General features: G+C 54.1%; 1 protein-coding gene across 1 annotated transcript in view; it reads right to left on the bottom strand.

The window, feature by feature from the left end:
• The window catches only part of CAMK2N1 (calcium/calmodulin dependent protein kinase II inhibitor 1), a 29,800-nt gene extending 13,163 nt beyond the window's left edge, over window positions 1–16,637 (bottom strand). The window contains exons 1-2 of the mRNA XM_063942156.1: window positions 16,415–16,637; window positions 14,254–14,559 (exon numbers count right to left, since the gene is read on the bottom strand). Coding sequence (XP_063798226.1) covers window positions 14,254–14,440 — 187 coding nt within the window. The 5' untranslated portion in view covers window positions 14,441–14,559; window positions 16,415–16,637. The remainder of the gene's footprint in view (window positions 1–14,253; window positions 14,560–16,414) is intronic.
• Window positions 16,638–20,978: the final 4,341 nt, after the last annotated feature.

Raw genomic sequence — 20,978 nt, forward strand, 5'->3', positions numbered from 1 at the left:
GTAGGAGGGTACACACAGGGTGCAGCAGGTGATATTTGTGGTACACAAGGTACAGGTGATGTAGGAGGGTACACACAGGGTGCAGCAGGTGACATAGGTGGGTACACACAGGGTGCAGCAGGTGATATTTGTGGTACACAAGGTACAGGTGATGTAGGAGGGTACACACAGGGTGCAGCAGGTGATGTAGCAGAGTACACACAGGGTGCAGCAGGCGACATAGGGGGGTATACACGGTGTAGCAGGTGACATAGGGGGGGAATACACGTAGGGTGCAGCAGGTGATATATGAGATACATACTGTATAGGTGATGTAGGAGAGTACACACAGGGTGCAGCAGGTGATATATGAGGTACACACGGTACAGGTGATGCAGGAGGGTACACAGGGTGCAGCAGGTAATATATGAGGTACACACGGTACAGGTGATGCAGGAGGGTACACACGGGGTGCAGCAGGTGACATGGGGGGAATAAACACAGGGTGCAGCAGGTGATATATGAGGTACACACTGTACAGGTGATGTAGGAGGGTACACACAGGGTGCAGCAGGTGACATGGGGGGAAATAAACACAGGGTGCAGCAGGTGATATATGAGGTACACACGGTACAGGTGATGTAGGAGGGTACACACAGGGTGCAGCAGGTGACATGGGGGGAATAAACACAGGGTGCAGCAGGTGATATATGAGGTACACACTGTACAGGTGATGTAGGAGGGTACACACAGGGTGCAGCAGGTGACATGGGGGGAAATAAACACAGGGTGCAGCAGGTGATATATGAGGTACACACGGTACAGGTGATGTAGGAGGGTACACACAGGGTGCAGCAGGTGACATGGGGGGGGGGAATATACACAGGATGCATCAGGTGATATATGAGGTACACACGGTACAGGTGATGTAGGAGGGTACACACAGGGTGCAGCAGGTGATATATGAGGTACACACAGTACAGGTGATGTAGGAGGGTACACATAGGGTGCAGCAGGTGATATATGAGGTACACACGGTACAGGTGATGTAGGAGGGTACACATAGGGTGCAGCAGGTGATATATGAGGTACACACGATACAGGTGATGTAGGAGGGTACACACAGGGTGCAGCAGGTGATATATGAGGTACACACGGTACAGGTGATGTAGGAGGGTACACATAGGGTGCAGCAGGTGATATATGAGGTACACACTGTACAGGTAATGTAGGAGGGTACACACAGGGTGCAGCAGGTGATATATGAGGGTACACACGGTACAGGTGATGTAGGAGGGTACACACAGGGTGCAGCAGGTGATATATTAGGTACACACGGTACAGGTGATGTAGGAGGGTACACACAGGGTGCAGCAGGTGATATATGAAGTACACATAGTACAGGTGATGTAGGAGGGTACACACAGGGTGCAGCAGGTGACATGGGGGGAAATAAACACAGGGTGCAGCAGGTGATATATGAGGTACACACGGTACAGGTGATGTAGGAGGGTACACACAGGGTGCAGCAGGTGACATGGGGGGAATAAACACAGGGTGCAGCAGGTGATATATGAGGTACACACTGTACAGGTGATGTAGGAGGGTACACACAGGGTGCAGCAGGTGACATGGGGGGAAATAAACACAGGGTGCAGCAGGTGATATATGAGGTACACACGGTACAGGTGATGTAGGAGGGTACACACAGGGTGCAGCAGGTGATATATGAGGTACACACGGTACAGGTGATGTAGGAGGGTACACATAGGGTGCAGCAGGTGATATATGAGGTACACACGGTACAGGTGATGTAGGAGGGTACACATAGGGTGCAGCAGGTGATATATGAGGTACACCCGATACAGGTGATGTAGGAGGGTACACACAGGGTGCAGCAGGTGATATATGAGGTACACACGGTACAGGTGATGTAGGAGGGTACACATAGGGTGCAGCAGGTGATATATGAGGTACACACTGTACAGGTAATGTAGGAGGGTACACACAGGGTGCAGCAGGTGATATATGAGGGTACACACGGTACAGGTGATGTAGGAGGGTACACACAGGGTGCAGCAGGTGATATATTAGGTACACACGGTACAGGTGATGTAGGAGGGTACACACAGCGTGCAGCAGGTGATATATGAGGTACACACGGTACAGGTGATGTAGGAGAGTACACACAGGGTGCAGCAGGTGATATATGAGGTACACACGGTACAGGTGATGCAGGAGGGTACACAGGGTGCAGCAGGTAATATATGAGGTATACACGGTACAGGTGATGTAGGAGGGTACACACAGGGGGCAGCAAGTGATGTAGGAGGGTCCACCCAGGGTGAAGCAAGTGATAAATGAGGGTATACACAGGGTGCAGCAGGTGACATAGGGGGGTACACAGGGTGTAGCAGGTGACATAGGGGGGGTACACACGGTGCAGCAGGTGACATAGGGGGGTACACATAGGGCTCAGCAGGTGACATGGGGGGGGGGGGAATACACACAGGGTGCAGCAGGTGATATATGAGGTACACACGGTACAGGTGGTGTAGGAGGGTACACACAGGGTGCAGCAGGTGTTGTAGGAGGGTACACACAGGGTGCAGCAGGTGATATTTGTGGTACACAAGGTACAGGTGATGTAGGAGGGTACACACAGGGTGCAGCAGGTGACATAGGTGGGTACACACAGGGTGCAGCAGGTGATATTTGTGGTACACAAGGTACAGGTGATGTAGGAGGGTACACACAGGGTGCAGCAGGTGATGTAGCAGAGTACACACAGGGTGCAGCAGGCGACATAGGGGGGTATACACGGTGTAGCAGGTGACATAGGGGGGGAATACACGTAGGGTGCAGCAGGTGATATATGAGATACATACTGTATAGGTGATGTAGGAGAGTACACACAGGGTGCAGCAGGTGATATATGAGGTACACACGGTACAGGTGATGCAGGAGGGTACACAGGGTGCAGCAGGTAATATATGAGGTACACACGGTACAGGTGATGCAGGAGGGTACACACAGGGTGCAGCAGGTGACATGGGGGGAATAAACACAGGGTGCAGCAGGTGATATATGAGGTACACACTGTACAGGTGATGTAGGAGGGTACACACAGGGTGCAGCAGGTGACATGGGGGGAAATAAACACAGGGTGCAGCAGGTGATATATGAGGTACACACGGTACAGGTGATGTAGGAGGGTACACACAGGGTGCAGCAGGTGACATGGGGGGAATAAACACAGGGTGCAGCAGGTGATATATGAGGTACACACTGTACAGGTGATGTAGGAGGGTACACACAGGGTGCAGCAGGTGACATGGGGGGAAATAAACACAGGGTGCAGCAGGTGATATATGAGGTACACACGGTACAGGTGATGTAGGAGGGTACACACAGGGTGCAGCAGGTGACATGGGGGGGGGGAATATACACAGGATGCATCAGGTGATATATGAGGTACACACGGTACAGGTGATGTAGGAGGGTACACACAGGGTGCAGCAGGTGATATATGAGGTACACACGGTACAGGTGATGTAGGAGGGTACACATAGGGTGCAGCAGGTGATATATGAGGTACACACGGTACAGGTGATGTAGGAGGGTACACATAGGGTGCAGCAGGTGATATATGAGGTACACACGATACAGGTGATGTAGGAGGGTACACACAGGGTGCAGCAGGTGATATATGAGGTACACACGGTACAGGTGATGTAGGAGGGTACACATAGGGTGCAGCAGGTGATATATGAGGTACACACTGTACAGGTAATGTAGGAGGGTACACACAGGGTGCAGCAGGTGATATATGAGGGTACACACGGTACAGGTGATGTAGGAGGGTACACACAGGGTGCAGCAGGTGATATATTAGGTACACACGGTACAGGTGATGTAGGAGGGTACACACAGGGTGCAGCAGGTGATATATGAAGTACACATAGTACAGGTGATGTAGGAGGGTACACACAGGGTGCAGCAGGTGACATGGGGGGAAATAAACACAGGGTGCAGCAGGTGATATATGAGGTACACACGGTACAGGTGATGTAGGAGGGTACACACAGGGTGCAGCAGGTGACATGGGGGGAATAAACACAGGGTGCAGCAGGTGATATATGAGGTACACACTGTACAGGTGATGTAGGAGGGTACACACAGGGTGCAGCAGGTGACATGGGGGGAAATAAACACAGGGTGCAGCAGGTGATATATGAGGTACACACGGTACAGGTGATGTAGGAGGGTACACACAGGGTGCAGCAGGTGATATATGAGGTACACACGGTACAGGTGATGTAGGAGGGTACACATAGGGTGCAGCAGGTGATATATGAGGTACACACGGTACAGGTGATGTAGGAGGGTACACATAGGGTGCAGCAGGTGATATATGAGGTACACCCGATACAGGTGATGTAGGAGGGTACACACAGGGTGCAGCAGGTGATATATGAGGTACACACGGTACAGGTGATGTAGGAGGGTACACATAGGGTGCAGCAGGTGATATATGAGGTACACACTGTACAGGTAATGTAGGAGGGTACACACAGGGTGCAGCAGGTGATATATGAGGGTACACACGGTACAGGTGATGTAGGAGGGTACACACAGGGTGCAGCAGGTGATATATTAGGTACACACGGTACAGGTGATGTAGGAGGGTACACACAGCGTGCAGCAGGTGATATATGAGGTACACACGGTACAGGTGATGTAGGAGGGTACACATAGGGTGCAGCAGGTGATATATGAGGTACACACGGTACAGGTAATGTAGGAGGGTACACACAGGGTGCAGCAGGTGATATATGTGGTACACACGGTACAGGTGAAGTAGGAGGGTACACACAGGGTGCAGCAGGTGACATAGGTGGGTACACACAGGGTGCAGCAGGTGATATATGAAGTAGACATGGTACAGGTGCTGTAGGAGGGTACACACAGGGTGCAGCAGGTGACATAGGGGGGTACACAGGGCGCACCAGGTGACATTGGGGGGTATACACAGTGTAGCAGGTGACATAAGGGGGGAATACACGTAGGGTGCAGCAGGTGATATATGAGGGTACATACTGTACAGGTGATGTAGGAGAGTACACACAGGGTGCAGCAGGTGATATATGAGGGTACACACGGTACAGGTGATGTAGGAGAGTACACACAGGGTGCAGTAGGTGATAAATGAGGTACACACGGTACAGGTGATGTAGGAGGGTACACACAGTGTGCAGCAGGTGATGTAGGAGGGTACACACAGGGTGCAGCAGGTGATATATGAGGGTACACACGGTACAGGTGATGCAGGAGGGTACACACAGGGTGCAGCAGGTGATATATGAGGGTACACACGGTACAGGTGATGTAGGTGGGTACACACAGGGTGCAGCAGGTGATATATTAGGTACACACGGTACAGGTGATGTAGGAGGGTACACACAGGGTGCAGCAGGTGACGTAGGAGGGTACACACGAGGTGCAGCAGGTGACATAGCGGGGTACACACAGGGTGCAGCAGGTGATATATGAGGTACACACGGTACATGTGACGTAGGAGGGTACACACAAGGTGCAGCAGTTGATATATGAGGTACACACGGTACAGGTGATGTAGGAGGGTACACACAGGGTGCAGCAGGTGATGTAGGAGGGTACACACAGAGTACAGCAGGTGATATTTGAGGGTACACACAGGGTACAGCAGGTGATATAATAAGAATTTACTCACCGGTAATTCTATTTCTCGTAGTCCGTAGTGGATGCTGGGAACTCCGTAAGGACCATGGGGAATAGCGGGCTCCGAAGGAGGCTGGGCACTCCAGAAAGATCTTAGACTAGCTGGTGTGCACTGGCTCCTCCCACTATGACCCTCCTCCAAGCCTCAGTTAGGACACCGTGCCCGGACGAGCGTACACAATAAGGAAGGATTTTGAATCCCGGGTAAGACTCATACCAGCCACACCAATCACACCGTATAACTCGTGATATGAAACTCAGTTAACAGTATGAAACAACCGAGCCTCTCAACAGATGGCTCAACAATAACCCGATTTAGTTAACAATAACTACGTACAAGTATTGCAGATACACCGCACTTGGGACGGGCGCCCAGCATCCACTACGGACTACGAGAAATAGAATTACCGGTGAGTAAATTCTTATTTTCTCTGACGTCCTAGTGGATGCTGGGAACTCCGTAAGGACCATGGGGATTATACCAAAGCTCCCAAACGGGCGGGAGAGTGCGGATGACTCTGCAACACCGAATGAGAGAACTCCAGGTCCTCCTCAGCCAGGGTATCAAATTTATAGAATGTTGCAAACGTGTTTGCCCCTGACCAAGTAGCAGCTCGGCAAAGCTGTAAAGCCGAGACCCCTCGGGCAGCCGCCCAAGATGAGCCCACCTTCCTTGTGGAATGGGCATTGACAGATTTTGGCTGTGGCAGGCCTGCCACAGAATGTGCCAGCTGAATTGTGCTACAAATCCAGCGAGCAATAGTCTGCTTAGAAGCAGGAGCACCCAGCTTGTTGGGTGCATATAGGATAAACAGCGAGTCAGATTTTCGGACTCCAGCCGTCCTGGAAACATATATTTTCAGGGCCCTGACCACGTCTAACAACTTGGAGTCCTCCAAGTCCCTAGTAGCCGCAGGCACCACAATAGGCTGGTTCAGGTGAAACGCTGACACCACCTTAGGGAGAAACTGGGGACGAGTCCTCAATTCTGCCCTATCCATATGGAAAATCAGATAAGGGCTTTTACAGGACAAAGCCGCCAATTCTGATACTCGCCTGGCCGAAGCCAAGGCCAATAACATGACCACCTTCCACGTGAGATATTTCAGATCCACGGTTTTTAGTGGTACAAACCAATGTGATTTTAAGAAACTCAACACCACGTTGAGATCCCAAGGTGCCACAGGGGGCACAAACGGGGGCTGAATATGCAGCACTCCCTTTAAAAAAGTCTGAACTTCAGGTACTGAAGCTAGTTCTTTTTGAAAGAAAATCGACAGAGCCGAGATCTGTACCTTAATGGAGCCCAGTTTTAGGCCCATATTCACTCCTGCTTGCAGGAAATGCAGAAATCGACCTAGTTGAAATTCCTCTGTTGGGGCCTTTTCGGCCTCACACCATGCAACATACTTCCGCCATATGCGGTGATAATGATTTGCTGTAACCTCTTTCCTAGCTTTAATAAGCGTAGGAATGACTTCCTCCGGAATGCCCTTTTCCTTCAGGATCCGGCGTTCAACCGCCATGCCGTCAAACGCAGCCGCGGTAAGTTTTGGAACAGACAGGGCCCCTGCTGCCGCAGGTCCTGTCTGAGCAGCAGAGGCCATGGGTCCTCTGATATAATTTTTTGAAGTTCTGGGTACCAAGCTCTTTTTGGCCAATCCGGAACCACGAGTATCGTTCTTACTCCTCGCCTTCTTATTTTATTCTCAATACCTTTGGTATGAGGGGCAGAGGAGGGAACACATAAAATGACTGGTACACCCACGGTGTTACCAGAGCGTCCACAACTATCGCCTGAGGGTCCCTTGACCTGGCGCAATATCTTTTATAACTTTTTGTTGAGGCGGGACGCCATCATGTCCACCTGTGGCCTTTCCCAAAGGTGTACATCCTTTGGAAGACTTCTGGATGAAGTCCCCACCCTCCCGGGTGGAGGTCGCTCCGGGAATGAACACTGTTGACAGTGCTAACACATGATTTTCCGTCCATCGGAGAATCCTTGTGGCTTTTGCCATCGCCATCCTGCTTCTTGTGTCGCCCTGTTGGTTTACATGGGCGACCGCCGTGATGTTGTCTGATTGGATCAGTACCGGCTGGTTTTGAAGCAGAGGCCTTACCTGTGTAGAGAAGTCACCTGACTTGACCAAAGTCCTTGGAATTTTCTTCCCTGTGTGACTGCCCCCAGCCTCAAAGGCTGGCCTCCATGGTCACTAGGACCTAGTGCAGTATGTCGAACCTGCGGCCCTCCTTAAGATGGGCACTCTGCAGCCACCATTTTAGAGATACCCTGGTCCTTGGAGACAGGGTTATCAGCCGATGCATTTGAAGATGCGATCCGGACCACTTGTCCAACAGGTCCCACTGAAAAGTTCTTGCATGGAACCTGCCGAATGGGATTGCTTCGTAGGAAGCTACCCTTTTTCCCAGGATTCGCGTGCAATGATGCAAAGATTCCTGCTTTGGCTTCAGGAGGTCTCTGACTAGAGATGACAGCTCCTTGGCTTTCTCCTCCCGGAGAAACACTTATTTCTGGTCTGTGTCCAGAACCATCCCCAGGAACAGTAGACGTGTCATAGGAACCAGCTGTGACTTTGGACTGTTTAGAATCCAACTCTGCTGTTGTAGCACTTTCCAAAATAGTGCTACCCCGACTAGCAACTGCTCCTTGGACCTCGCCCTTATAAGGAGATTGTCCAAGTACGGGATAATTAAAACTCCCTTTTTTCGAAGGAGTATCATCATTTCGACCATTACCCCGGTAAACACCCTCGGTGCCTTGTACAGTCCTGTCTGGACTTGGTAATGGTAATCCTGTACCACAAATCTGAGGTACTTCTGGCGAGGATGGTAAATGGGGACATGCAGGTAAGCATCCTTGATGTCCTGGGATACCATGTAATCCCCCTCGTCCAGGCTTGCAGTAACCGCCCCGAGCGATTCCATCTTGAACTTGAATTTTTTTATGTATGTGTTCAAGGATTTTAATATAAATGGGTCACACCGAACCATGCGGTTTCGGTACCCCAACCCGTGTAGAATAGTAACCCCGTCCTTGTTGAAGTAGGGGCACTTGAGTATTACCTGTTGGGAATACTGCTTATTAATTGCCTTTAGTACAGCCTCCCTGCCTGAGGGAGTTGTCGGCAAGCCATAATCTAGGAAACGGCTGGGGGGAGATATCTCGAATTCCAGCTTGTACCCCTGACATACTTCTTGAAAGAAACAGGGATCCACCTGTGAGCGAGCCCACTTATCGCTGAAATTTTTTAGATGGCCCCCCACCGTACCTGGCTACACCTGTGGAGCCCCCGCGTCATGCTGTGGGCTCAGAGGAAGCGAGAGAAGAATTTTGAATCTGGGAGCAGGCTGACTGGTGCAGCTTTTTCCCTCTTCCCTTGTCTCTGTACAGAAGGGAAACGCCTTTGACCCACTTGCTTTTCTGAAGCCGAAAGGACTGTACCTGATACAGTGCTTTCTTAGTCTGTGAGGAAACCTGAGGTAAAAATATTTCTTCCCAGCTGTGGCTGTGGATACGAGGTCCCAGAGACCATCCCCAAATAATTCCTCACCCTTATAAGGCAGAATCTTTTTAAAGTCAGCATCACCTGTCCCGTGACAGGTCTCTAATACCCTCCTGACAGAATGGACATTACATTCATTTTGGATGCCAGCCGGCAAAATATCCCTCTGTGCATCCCTCATATATAAGACGACGTCTTTAATATGTTCTCATGTTTGACAGGGTCACCGACCACGCTGCAGCAGCACGATCTGCAGGTCTCCGTCTAGTACCTGAGTGTGTAAATACAGACTTCAGGATATCCTCCTGTCTTTTATCAACAGGTACCTTCAAAGTGGCCGTTCCTAAAACGGCAGTGCCACCTTTTTTGACAACCGTGTGAGCGCCTTATCCACCCTAGGGGATATCTCCCAGCGTAACTTATCCTCCTGGCGGGAAAGAGTAACTTTTTAGATATTACCATTTTCTAAACGGGGGAACCCACGCTTTTCACACACTTCATTTATTCATCTGATGGGGGAACAAAACACTGCCTGTTTTTTCTCCCCAAACCTAAAAACCCATTTTTAGAGGTGCTTGGGTTAATGTCAGAATGTGTAACACATTTTTTTATTGCCGGGATCAAATCACGGATGTTCCTAGTGGATTGTGTATATGTCTCAACCTTGTCGACACTGGAGTCAGACTCCGTGTCGACATCTGTGTCTGCCATCTGAGAGAGCGGGCGTTTTTGAGCCCCTGATGGCCTTTGAGACGCCTGGGCAGGCGCGGGCTGAGAAGCCGGCTGTCCCACAGCTGTTACGTCATCCACCCTTTTATGTAAGGAGTTGACACTGTCGGTTAATACCTTTCACCTATCCATCCACTCTGGTGTCGGCCCCACAGGGGGCTACATCACATATATCGGCCTCTGCTCCGTCACCATATAAGCCTCCTCATTCAACATGTCGACACAGCCGTACCGACACACCGCAGACACACAGGGAATGCTCTAAACGAGGACAGGACCCACAAAAGCCCTTTGGGGGGACAGAGTGAGAGTATGCCAGCACACACCAGAGCGCTATATAATGCAGGGACTAACTGAGTTATGTCCCCTATAGCTGCTTTTTCTATATAATGTATACTGCGCCTAAATTAAATGCCCCCCTCTCTTTTTTTAACCCTTTTCTGTGTTGTAAACTGCAGGGGAGAGCTAGGGAGCTTCCCTCCATCGGAGCTGTGAGGGAAAATGGCGCCAGTGTGCTTGAGGGAGATAGCTCCGCCCCTTTTCCGCGGCCTATTCTCCCGCTTTTTTATGGAATCTGGCAGGGGTATTTACCTCATATATAGCCCCTGGGGCTATATATTGAGGTATTTTTGCCAGCCAAGGTGTTTTTATTGCTGCCTCAGGGCGCCCCCCCCCAGCGCCCTGCACCCTCAGTGACCGGAGTGTGAAGTGTGTGAGAGGAGCAATGGCGCACAGCTGCAGTGCTGTGCGCTACCTTGGTGAAGACTGATGTCTTCTGCCGCCGATTTTCCGGACCTCTTCTTGCTTCTGGCTCTGTAAGGGGGACGGCGGCGCGGCTCCGGGACCGAACACCAAGGACTGGGCCTGCGGTCGATCCCTCTGGAGCTAATGGTGTCCAGTAGCCTAAGAAGCCCAATCCGGACGCAAGCAGGCGAGTTCGCTTCTTCTCCCCTTAGTCCCTCGCTGCAGTGAGCCTGTTGCCAGCAGGTCTCACTGAAAATAAAAAAACCTAAGTCTATTTCTTTCTAAGAGCTCAGGAGAGCCCCTAGTGTGCATCCAACCTCGGCCGGGCACGAAATCTAACTGAGGCTTGGAGGAGGGTCATAGTGGGAGGAGCCAGTGCACACCAGGTAGTCTAAGATCTTTCTGGAGTGCCCAGCCTCCTTCGGAGCCCGCTATTCCCCATGGTCCTTACGGAGTTCCCAGCATCCACTAGGACGTCAGAGAAATGAGGGTACACGCGGTACAGGTGATGTAGGAGGGTACACACAAGGTGCAGCAGGTGACAGGGGGGTACACAGGGTGCAGCAGGAGATATATGAGGGTACACACAAGGTGCAGCAGCTGACATAGGGGGGTACACAGGGTGCAGCAGGTGACATGGAGGTGATACACACAGGGTGCAGCAGGTGATATATGAGGTACACGCTGTACAGGTGACGTAGGAGGGTACACACAGGGTGCAGCAGGTGATATATGTGGTACACACGGTACAGGTGATGTAGGAGGGTACACACGGTGCAGCAGGTGATATATGTGGTACACACGGTACAGGTGAAGTAGGAGGGTACACACAGGGTGCAGCAGGTGACATAGGTGGGTACACACAGGGTGCAGCAGGTGATATATGAAGTACACAAAGTACAGGTGATGTAGGAGGGTACACACAGGGTGCAGCAGGTGATATATGTGGTACACACGGTACAGGTGACGTAGGAGGGTACACACGAGGTGCAGCAGGTGACATAGGGGGCTACACACCGGGTGCAGTAGGTGATATATGTGGTACACACGGTACAGGTAAAGTAGGAGGGTACAAACAGGGTGCTGCAGGTGATATATGTGGTACACACGGTACAAATGAAGTAGGAGGGTACACACAGGGTGCAGCAGGTGACATAGGTGGGTACACACAGGGTGCAGCAGGTGATATATGAAGTACACATAGTACAGGTGATGAAGGAGGGTACACACAGGGTGCAGCAGGTGATATATGAGGTACACACGGTACAGGTGATGTAGGAGGGTACACACAGGGTGCAGCAGGTGAAATATGTGGTACACACGGTACAGGTGAAGTAGGAGGGTACACACAGGGTGCAGCAGGTGACATAGGTGGGTACACACAGGGTGCAGCAGGTGATGTAGGAGGGTACACACAGGGTGCAGCAGGCGATGTAGCAGAGTACACACAGGGTGCAGCAGGTGACATAGGGGGGTACACAGGGTGCAGCAGGTGACATAGGGGGGGTACACACGGTGCAGCAGGTGACATAGGGGGGAATACACACAGGGTGCAGCAGGTGATATATGAGGTACACACGGTACAGGTGATGTAGGAGGGTACACACAGGGTGCAGCAGGTGATATATGTGGTACACACGGTACAGGTGATGCAGGAGGGTACACACAGGGTGCAGCAGGTGATGTAGGAGGGTACACACAGGGTGCAGCAGGTGATGTAGGAGGGTACACACAGGGTGCAGCAGGTGATATATGAGGTACACACGGTACAGGTGATGTAGGAGGGTACACAGGGTGCAGCAGGTGATATATGTGGTACACACGGTACAGGTGATGTAGGAGGGTACACACAGGGTGCAGCAGGTGATATATGTGGTACACATGGTACAGGTGATGTAGGAGGGTACACACAGGGTGCAGCAGGTGATATATGAGGTACACACGGTACAGGTGATGTAGGAGGGTACACACAGGGTGCAGCAGGTGATATATGAGGTACACACGGTACAGGTGATGTAGGAGGGTACACACAGGGTGCAGCAGGTGATATATGAGGTACACATGGTACAGGTGATGTAGGAGGGTACACACAGAGTGCAGCAGGTGATATATGTGGTACACACAGGGTGCAGCAGGTGACATAGGTGGGTACACACAGGGTGCAGCAGGTGATATATGTGGTACACACAGGGTGCAGCAGGTGATATATTAGGTACACACGGTACAGGTGATGTAGGAGGGTACACACAGGGTGCAGCAGGTGACATAGGGGAGTACACAGGGTGCAGCAGGTGATATATGAGGGTACACACGGTACAGGCGACGTAGGAGGGTACACACGAGGTGCAGCAGGTGACATAGGGGGGTACACACAGGGTGCAGCAGGTGATATATGAGGTACACACGGTACAGGTGACGTAGGAGGGTACACACAAGGTGCAGCAGGTGATATATGAGGTACACACGGTACAGGTGACGTAGGAGTGTACACACAAGGTGCAGCAGGTGACATAGGGGAGTACACAGGGTGCAGCAGGTGATATATGAGGGTACACACGGTACAGGTGACGTAGGAGGGTACACACGAGGTGCAGCAGGTGACATAGGGGGGTACACACAGGGTGCAGCAGGTGATATATGAGGTACACACGGTACAGGTGACGTAGGAGGGTACACACAGGGTGCAGCAGGTGATATATGAGGTACACACGGTACAGGTGATGTAGGAGGGTACACACAGGGTGCAGCAGGTGATGTAGGAGGGTACACACAGGGTGCAGCAGGTGATGTAGGAGGGTACACACAGAGTACAGCAGGTGATATATGAGGGTACACACAGGGTACAGCAGGTGATATATGAGGGTACAGGTTATGTAGGAGGGTACACACAAGGTGCAGCAGGTGACAGGGGGGTACACAGGGTGCAGCAGGAGATATATGAGGGTACACACGGTACAGCTGACGTATGAGGGTACACATAAGGTGCAGCAGCTGACATAGGTAGGTACACAGGGTGCAGCAGGTGACATGGGGGTGACACACACAGGGTGCAGCAGGTGATATACGAGGTACACACGGTACAGGTGACGTAGGAGGGTACACACAGGGTGCAGCAGGTGACAGGTGGGTACACATAGGGTGCAGCAGGTGATATATGAGGGAACACACGGTATAAGTGACGTAGGAGGGTACACACGAGGTGCAGAAGGTGACATAGGGGGGTACACACAGGGTGCAGCAGGTGAGGTACTCACAGGCTGTAACAGGTGACATAGGGGGGTACACACAGGGTGCAGCAGTTGACATATGGGGTACACACAGGGTGCAGCAGGTGACATAGGATGCAGAACAGTGATGAGAGGGGGTGCAGGTGACATAGGGGGGTACACACAGGGTGCAGCAGGTGACATAAGGGGGTACACACAGGGTGCAGCAGGTGACACAAGATGCAGGACACACAAGATGCAGGACAGTGATGAGAGGGGATGCATGTGATTTTTTTGGGTCCGGCACTCACCTCTCTTGCTGCGGCCGATCTGCCCGAGTTTAGGGGGTCGCTTGCCGCCTCCCTGCCCGGAGCTGCCATAGAAGTTGCCAGTGTCCTGGAGGCGGCAGGTGAGGGGGATCTGTCCGGCCATATCCCCCCCTCCGTCCGCGTAGTGCCCCCGCTGCTCGGCCTCGCTGAATGGCAGCACCTCGGACATGATGGACCTGGGATCCCGGGAATACGGACACCGATCACAGCCCACTCCGGAGGACGCTGATCACTCGCCAGGCGGAGACCCCCGATCACATCCTCGGCTGGGGGAGCGGAGAGTGGTATCTATGGGGCGACAGTACAGCATGGGGGTCAGTGATTGGGAGGGTACAGCACAGCCCAGGGGTCAGTGACTGGGACTGTGGAGGGACAGCACAGCACCGAGGGTCAGTGAATAAGGGACAGCACAGCACCGAGGGTCAGTGTCTGGGGGACAGCACAGCACCGAGGGTCAGTGACTGGGGGACAGCACAGCACCGAGGGTCAGTGAATAAGGGACAGCACAGCACCGAGGGTCAGTGTCTGGGGGACAGCACAGCACCGAGGGTCAGTGACTGGGGGATCGCACAGCACAGAGGATCAGTGACTGGGGGACAGCACAGCCTGGGGGTCAGTGACTGGGGGACAGCACAGCACCGAGGGTCAGTGACATTGGGACAGCACAGCACCGAGGGTCAGTGAATAAGGGACAGCAGAGCACCGAGGGTCAGTGTCTGGGGGACAGCACAGCACCGAGGGTCAGTGACTGGGGGACAGCACAGCACCGAGGGTCAGTGACTGGGGGACAGCACAGCACCGAGGGTCAGTGAATAAGGGACAGCACAGCACCGAGGGTCAGTGTCTGGGGGACAGCACAGCACCGAGGGTCAGTGACTGGGGGACAGCACAGCACCGAGGGTCAGTGACTGGGGGATCGCACAGCACAGAGGATCAGTGACTGGGGGACAGCACAGCCTGGGGGTCAGTGACTGGGGGACAGCACAGCCCGGGGGTCAGTGACTGGGAGACAGCACAGCCCGGGGGTCAGTGACTGGGGGACAGCAGAGCCCGGGGGTCAGTGACTGGGGGACAGCAGAGCCCGGGGGTCAGTGACTGGGGGACAGCAGAGCCCGGGGGTCAGTGACTGGGGGACAGCAGAGCCCGGGGGTCAGTGACTGGGGGACAGCAGAGCCCGGGGGTCAGTGACTGGGGGACAGCAGAGCCCGGGGGTCAGTGACTGGGAGAGTGGGGGGACAGCACAGCACCTGGGGTCAGTGACTTGGGGCCGGGGGACGACGACACAGCACAGCCCGGGGGCAGTAACTGGGGGGTGGTAGCACAGCCCGTGGGAAACGGGACTGGGGGGGGGGGGGGGGGGGGGGGCAGTGCAGTCCAGGGTCAGTAACTGGACTGTGACGCGGATGTCAGGACAGGAGGAGGGGTGAGGGGGCTGTGCAGCACAGCCCGGGGGTCAGAGGCGTATGGGGTGCGGGAGGGGACATAGGGACACGTGAGAAGGAGGTGTGGAGGGCTGGGGGGGGGGGAGAGAGTGAGAGAGGGAAACCCCATAGGGTATCAGAGACAGGTGAGGGAGAATTGGGGGAGGGGAGACTTGTTGGAGGAGGGGGAGGGGTCCGACGCTGCTATCGTGAGAATGGGCTACATGGGGGGCACCTGCTGCTGGCTGGAGAGGAGAGAGGGGGTCCCTGGCTGCAGAGAGAGGGGGGTATACAGGGGGGTCTGCGCGCAGCAGCTGTGTATGTGGGGGCTACACACGGCAGGGGGTGCAGGCAGTAGCGGTGTTGGGGGGGCGGCAGGGGGTATACGGGGGTGCAGGCAGTAGCAGTGTTGGGGGGGGTATACGGGGCGCAGGCAGTAGCGGAGTTAGGGGGTCGCAGGGGGTAAACGGGGGCGCAGGCAGTAGAGGTGTTGGGGTGGGGGGCCGCAGGGGGTATACGGGGGTGCAGGCAGTAGCGTGTTGGGGGGGCAGGGGTATACGGGGGCGCAGGCAGTAGCGGTGTTGGGGGGGGGGGGCGCAGGGGGTATACGGGGGTGCAGGCAGTAGCGTGTTGGGGGGATGCAGGCAGTAGCGGTGTTGGGGGGGGGGGTCGGCAGGGGGTATATTGGGGTGCAGGGGAGTGGGGACGCAGAGAGAACCTACCAGAGGGAGAGAGCGGCGCGGAGACGGCAGATGCTACTGCTGCTGGGAGCGGAGACGGAGGAGGGGGAGTGACACAGCGCGGGCAGGAGGAGGCTCTATCTGGGGGAGAGGATGGGAGGATGCTGCTGCTGCTGCACAGGCTGGGGATGGGGGGCACTGTCCCAACATTCTACATCATCATCATCATGTGTGTGTGGCGTGGGGAGAAGGGGGGGGGGGGCATATGGAGCCCCCACTCTATATACACCTGCTGCACTGTGTGTGATATACACCTGACACCTCAGGGGGTGATATACAGCTGGAGGGGGCAGAATGTGTGATTGTGTGATATACACCGGAGGGGGTGATATGCAGCTGGAGGGGGCAGTGTGTGTGTGTGCTGTACACCTGGGGGGTAATTCCAAGTTGTTCGCAGCAGGAAATTTTTTAGCAGTTGGGCAAAACCATGTGCACTGCAGGGGGGGGCAGATATAACATTTGCAGAGAGAGTTAGATTTGGGTGGGTTATTTTGTTTCTGTGCAGGGTAAATACTGGCTGCTTTATTTTTACACTGCAATTTAGATTGCAGATTGAACTCACCACACCCAAATCTATCTCTCTCTGCACATGTTATATCTGCCCCCCCTGCAGTGCACATGGTTTTGCCCAACTGCTAACAAAGTTCCTGCTGCGATCAACTCAGAATTACCCCCCTGAGGCGGTGATATACGGCTGGAGGGGGCAGTGTGTGTGCTGTATACCTGAGGGGTGATATACAGCTAGAGGGGTCAGTGGGGGTTAGTATGTGTGATATACACCTAAGGGGGTGATATACAGTTGGAGGGGCCAGTGTGTGTCAGTGGGGGGTAGTGTGTGTGAGGGGGTGATATACAGTTGGAGGGGGCAGTGTGTGTCAGTGGGGGGGTAGTCTGTGTGAGGGGGTGATATATTGCTGGGGGGGCAGTGTGTGTCAGTGGGGAGTAGTGTATATGAGGGGGTGATATACAGTTGGAGGGGCCAGTGTGTGTCAGTGGGGGGCAGTGTGTGTGAGGGGGTGATATACAGTTGGAGGGGGCAGTGTGTGTCAGTGGGAGGTAGTGTGTGTGAGGTGGTGATATACAGCTAGAGGGGGCAGTGTGTGTCAGTGGGGGGTAGGGTGTGTGAGGGGGTGATATACAGTTGGAGGGGGCAGTGTGTGTCAGTGGGGGGTAGTGTGTGTGAGGGGGTGATATACAGTTAGAGGGGGCAGTGTGTGTCAGTGGGGGGTAGGGTGTGTGAGGGGGTGATATACAGTTGGAGGGTGCAGTGTGCGTCAGTGGGGGCAGTGTGTGTGAGGGGGTGATATACAGTTGGAGGGGGCAGTGTGTGTCAGTGGGGGGCAGTGTGTGTGAGGGGGTGATATACAGTTGGAGGGGGCAGTGTGTGTCAGTGGGAGGTAGTGTGTGTGAGGTGGTGATATACAGCTAGAGGGGGCAGTGTGTGTCAGTGGGGGGTAGGGTGTGTGAGGGGGTGATATACAGTTGGAGGGGGCAATGTGTGTCAGTGGGGGGCAGTGTGTGTGAGGAGGTGATATACAGTTGGAGGCGGCAGTGTGTGTCAGTGGGGGGTAGTGTGTGTGAGGGGGTGATATACAGTTAGAGGGGGCAGTGTGTGTCAGTGGGGGGTAGGGTGTGTGAGGGGGTGATATACAGTTGGAGGGGGCAGTATGTGTCAGTGGAGGGTTGTGTGTGTGAGAGGGTGATATACAGCTGGAGGGGGCAGTGTGTGTCAGTGGGGGTAGTGTGTGTGAGAGGGTGATATACAGCTGGAGGGGGCAGTGTGTGTCAGTGGGAGGTAGTGTGTGTGAGGTGGTGATATACAGTTGGAGGGGGCAGTGTGTGTCAGTGGGTGGTAGTGTGTGTTAGGGGGTGATATACAGTTGGAGGGGGCAGTGTGTGTCAGTGGGGGGTATGGTGTGTGAGGGGGTGATATACAGTTGGAGGGTCCAGTGTGTGTCAGTGGGGGGTAGTGTGTATGAGGGGGTGATATGCAGTTGTAGGGGGCAGTGTGTGTGAGGAGGTGATATACAGCTGGAGGGGGCAGTGTGTGTCAGTGGGGGGTAGTGTGTGTGAGGGGGTGATATACAGCTGGAGCGGGCAGTGTGCGTCAGTGGGGTGTAGTGTGTGAGTGAGGTGGTGATATACAGTTGGAGGGGCCAGTGTGTGTCAGTGGGGGGTAGTGTGTGTGAGGGGGTGATATACAGCTGGAGCGGGCAGTGTGTGTCAGTGGGGGGTAATGTGTGAGTGAGGTGGTGATATACAGTTGGAGGGGCCAGTGTGTGTCAGTGGGGGGTAGTGTGTGTGAGGGGGTGATATACAGTTGGAGGGGCCAGTGTGTGTCAGTGGGGGGTAGTGTGTGTGAGGGGGTGATATACAGCTGGAGCGGGCAGTGTGTGTCAGTGTGGGGTAGTGTGTGTGAGGGGGTGATATACAGTTGGAGGGGGCAGTGTGTGTCAGTGGGGGGTAGTGTGTGTGAAGGGGTGATATACAGCTGGAGCGGGCAGTGTGTGTCAGTGGGGGGTAGTGTGTGTGAGGGGGTGATATACAGTTGGAGGGGCCAGTGTGTGTCAGTGGGGGGTAGTGTGTGTGAGGGAGTGATATACAGTTGGAGGGGCCAGTGTGTGTCAGTGGGGGGTAGTGTGTGTGAGGGGGTGATATAAAGTTGGAGGGGGCAGTGTGTGTGAGGAGGTGATATACAGTTGGAGGGGCCAGTGGGTGTCAGTGGGGGGGTAGTCTGTGTGAGGGGGTGATATATTGCTGGGGGGGCAGTGTGTGTCAGTGGGGAGTAGTGTATATGAGGGGGTGATATACAGTTGGAGGGGCCAGTGTGTGTCAGTGGGGGCAGTGTGTGTGAGGGGATGATATACAGTTGGAGGGGGCAGTGTGTGTCAGTGGGGGGCAGTGTGTGTGAGGGGGTGATATACAGTTGGAGGGGGCAGTGTGTGTCAGTGGGAGGTAGTGTGTGTGAGGTGGTGATATACAGCTAGAGGGGGCAGTGTGTGTCAGTGGGGGGTAGTGTGTGTGTGAGGGGGTGATATACAGTTGGAGTGGGCAGTGTGTGTCAGTGGGGGGTAGTATGTGTGAGGGGGTGATGTACAGTTGGAGGGTGCAGTGTGTGTCAGTGGGGGGTAGTGTGTGTGAGTGGGTGATATACTGTTGGAGGGGGCAGTGTGTGTCAGTGGGGGGTAGTGTGTGTGTGAGGGGGTGATATACAGCTGGAGGGGGCAGTGTGTGTCAGTGGGGGTTAGTGTGTGTGAGGGGGTGATATACAGTTGGAGGGGGCAGTGTGTGTCAGTGGGGATAGGGTGTGTGAGGGGGTGATATACAGCTAGAGGGGGCAGTGTGTGTCAGTGGGGGGTAGTGTGTGTGAGGGGGTGATATACAGCTGGAGGGGCCAGTGTGTGTCAGTGGGGGATAGTGTGTGTGAGAGGGTGATATACAGTTGGAGGGGGCAGTGTGTGTGAGGGGGTGATATACAGTTGGAGGGGGCAGTGTGTCAGTGGGGGGTAGCGTGTGTGAGAGGGTGATATACAGTTGGAGGGGGCAGTGTGTGTCAGTGGGGGGTAGGGTGTGTGAGGGGGTGATATACAGTTGGAGGGGGCAGTGTGTGTCAGTGGGGGGCAGGGTGTGTGAAGTTGTGATATATAGCTAGAGGGGGCAGTGTGTGTCAGTGGGGGGTAGGGTGTGTGAAGGGGTGATATACAGCTAGAGGGGGCAGTGGGTGGTAGTGTGTGTGAGGGGGTGATATACAGTTGGAGGGGGCAGTGTGTGTCAGTGGGGGGTAGTGTGTGAGGGGGTGATATACAGTTGGAGGGGGCAGTGTGTGTCAGTGGGGGGTAGGGTGTGTTAGGTGATATACAGCTAGAGGGGGCAGTGTGTGTCAGTGGGGGGTAGGGTGTGTGAAGGGGTGATATACAGCTAGAGGGGGCAGTGTGTGTCAGTGGGTGGTAGTGTGTGTGAGGGGGTGATATACAGTTGGGAGGGGCAGTGTGTGTCAGTGGGGGGTAGTGTGTGTGAGGGGGTGATATACAGCTGGAGGGGGCAGTGTGTGTCAGTGGGGGGTAGTGTGTGTGAGGGGGTGATATACAGTTGGAGGGGCAGTGTGTGTCAGTGGGGGGTAGTGTGTGTGAGGGGGTAAAATACAGCTGGAGGGGCCAGTGTGTGTCAGTGGGGGGTAGTGTGTGTGAGGTGGTGATATACAGTTGGAGGGGGCAGTGTGTGTGAGGGGGTGATATACAGTTGGAGGGGGCAGTGTGTGTCAGTGGGGGGTAGTGTGTATGAGGGGGTGATATACAGTTGGAGGGGCAGTGTGTGTCAGTGGGGGGTAGTGTGTGTGAGGGGGTAAAATACAGCTGGAGGGGCCAGTGTGTGTCAGTGGGGGGTAGTGTGTGTGAGGTGGTGATATACAGTTGGAGGGGGCAGTGTGTGTGAGGGGGTGATATACAGTTGGAGGGGGAAGTGTGTGTCAGTGGGGGTAGTGTGTGTGAGGGGGTGATATACAGTTGGAGGGTCAGTGTGTGTCAGTGGGGGGTAGTGTGTGTGAGGG

The sequence above is a fragment of the Pseudophryne corroboree genome, chromosome 10 (assembly GCF_028390025.1).
Source record: "Pseudophryne corroboree isolate aPseCor3 chromosome 10, aPseCor3.hap2, whole genome shotgun sequence".
NCBI lineage: Eukaryota > Metazoa > Chordata > Amphibia > Anura > Myobatrachidae > Pseudophryne > Pseudophryne corroboree.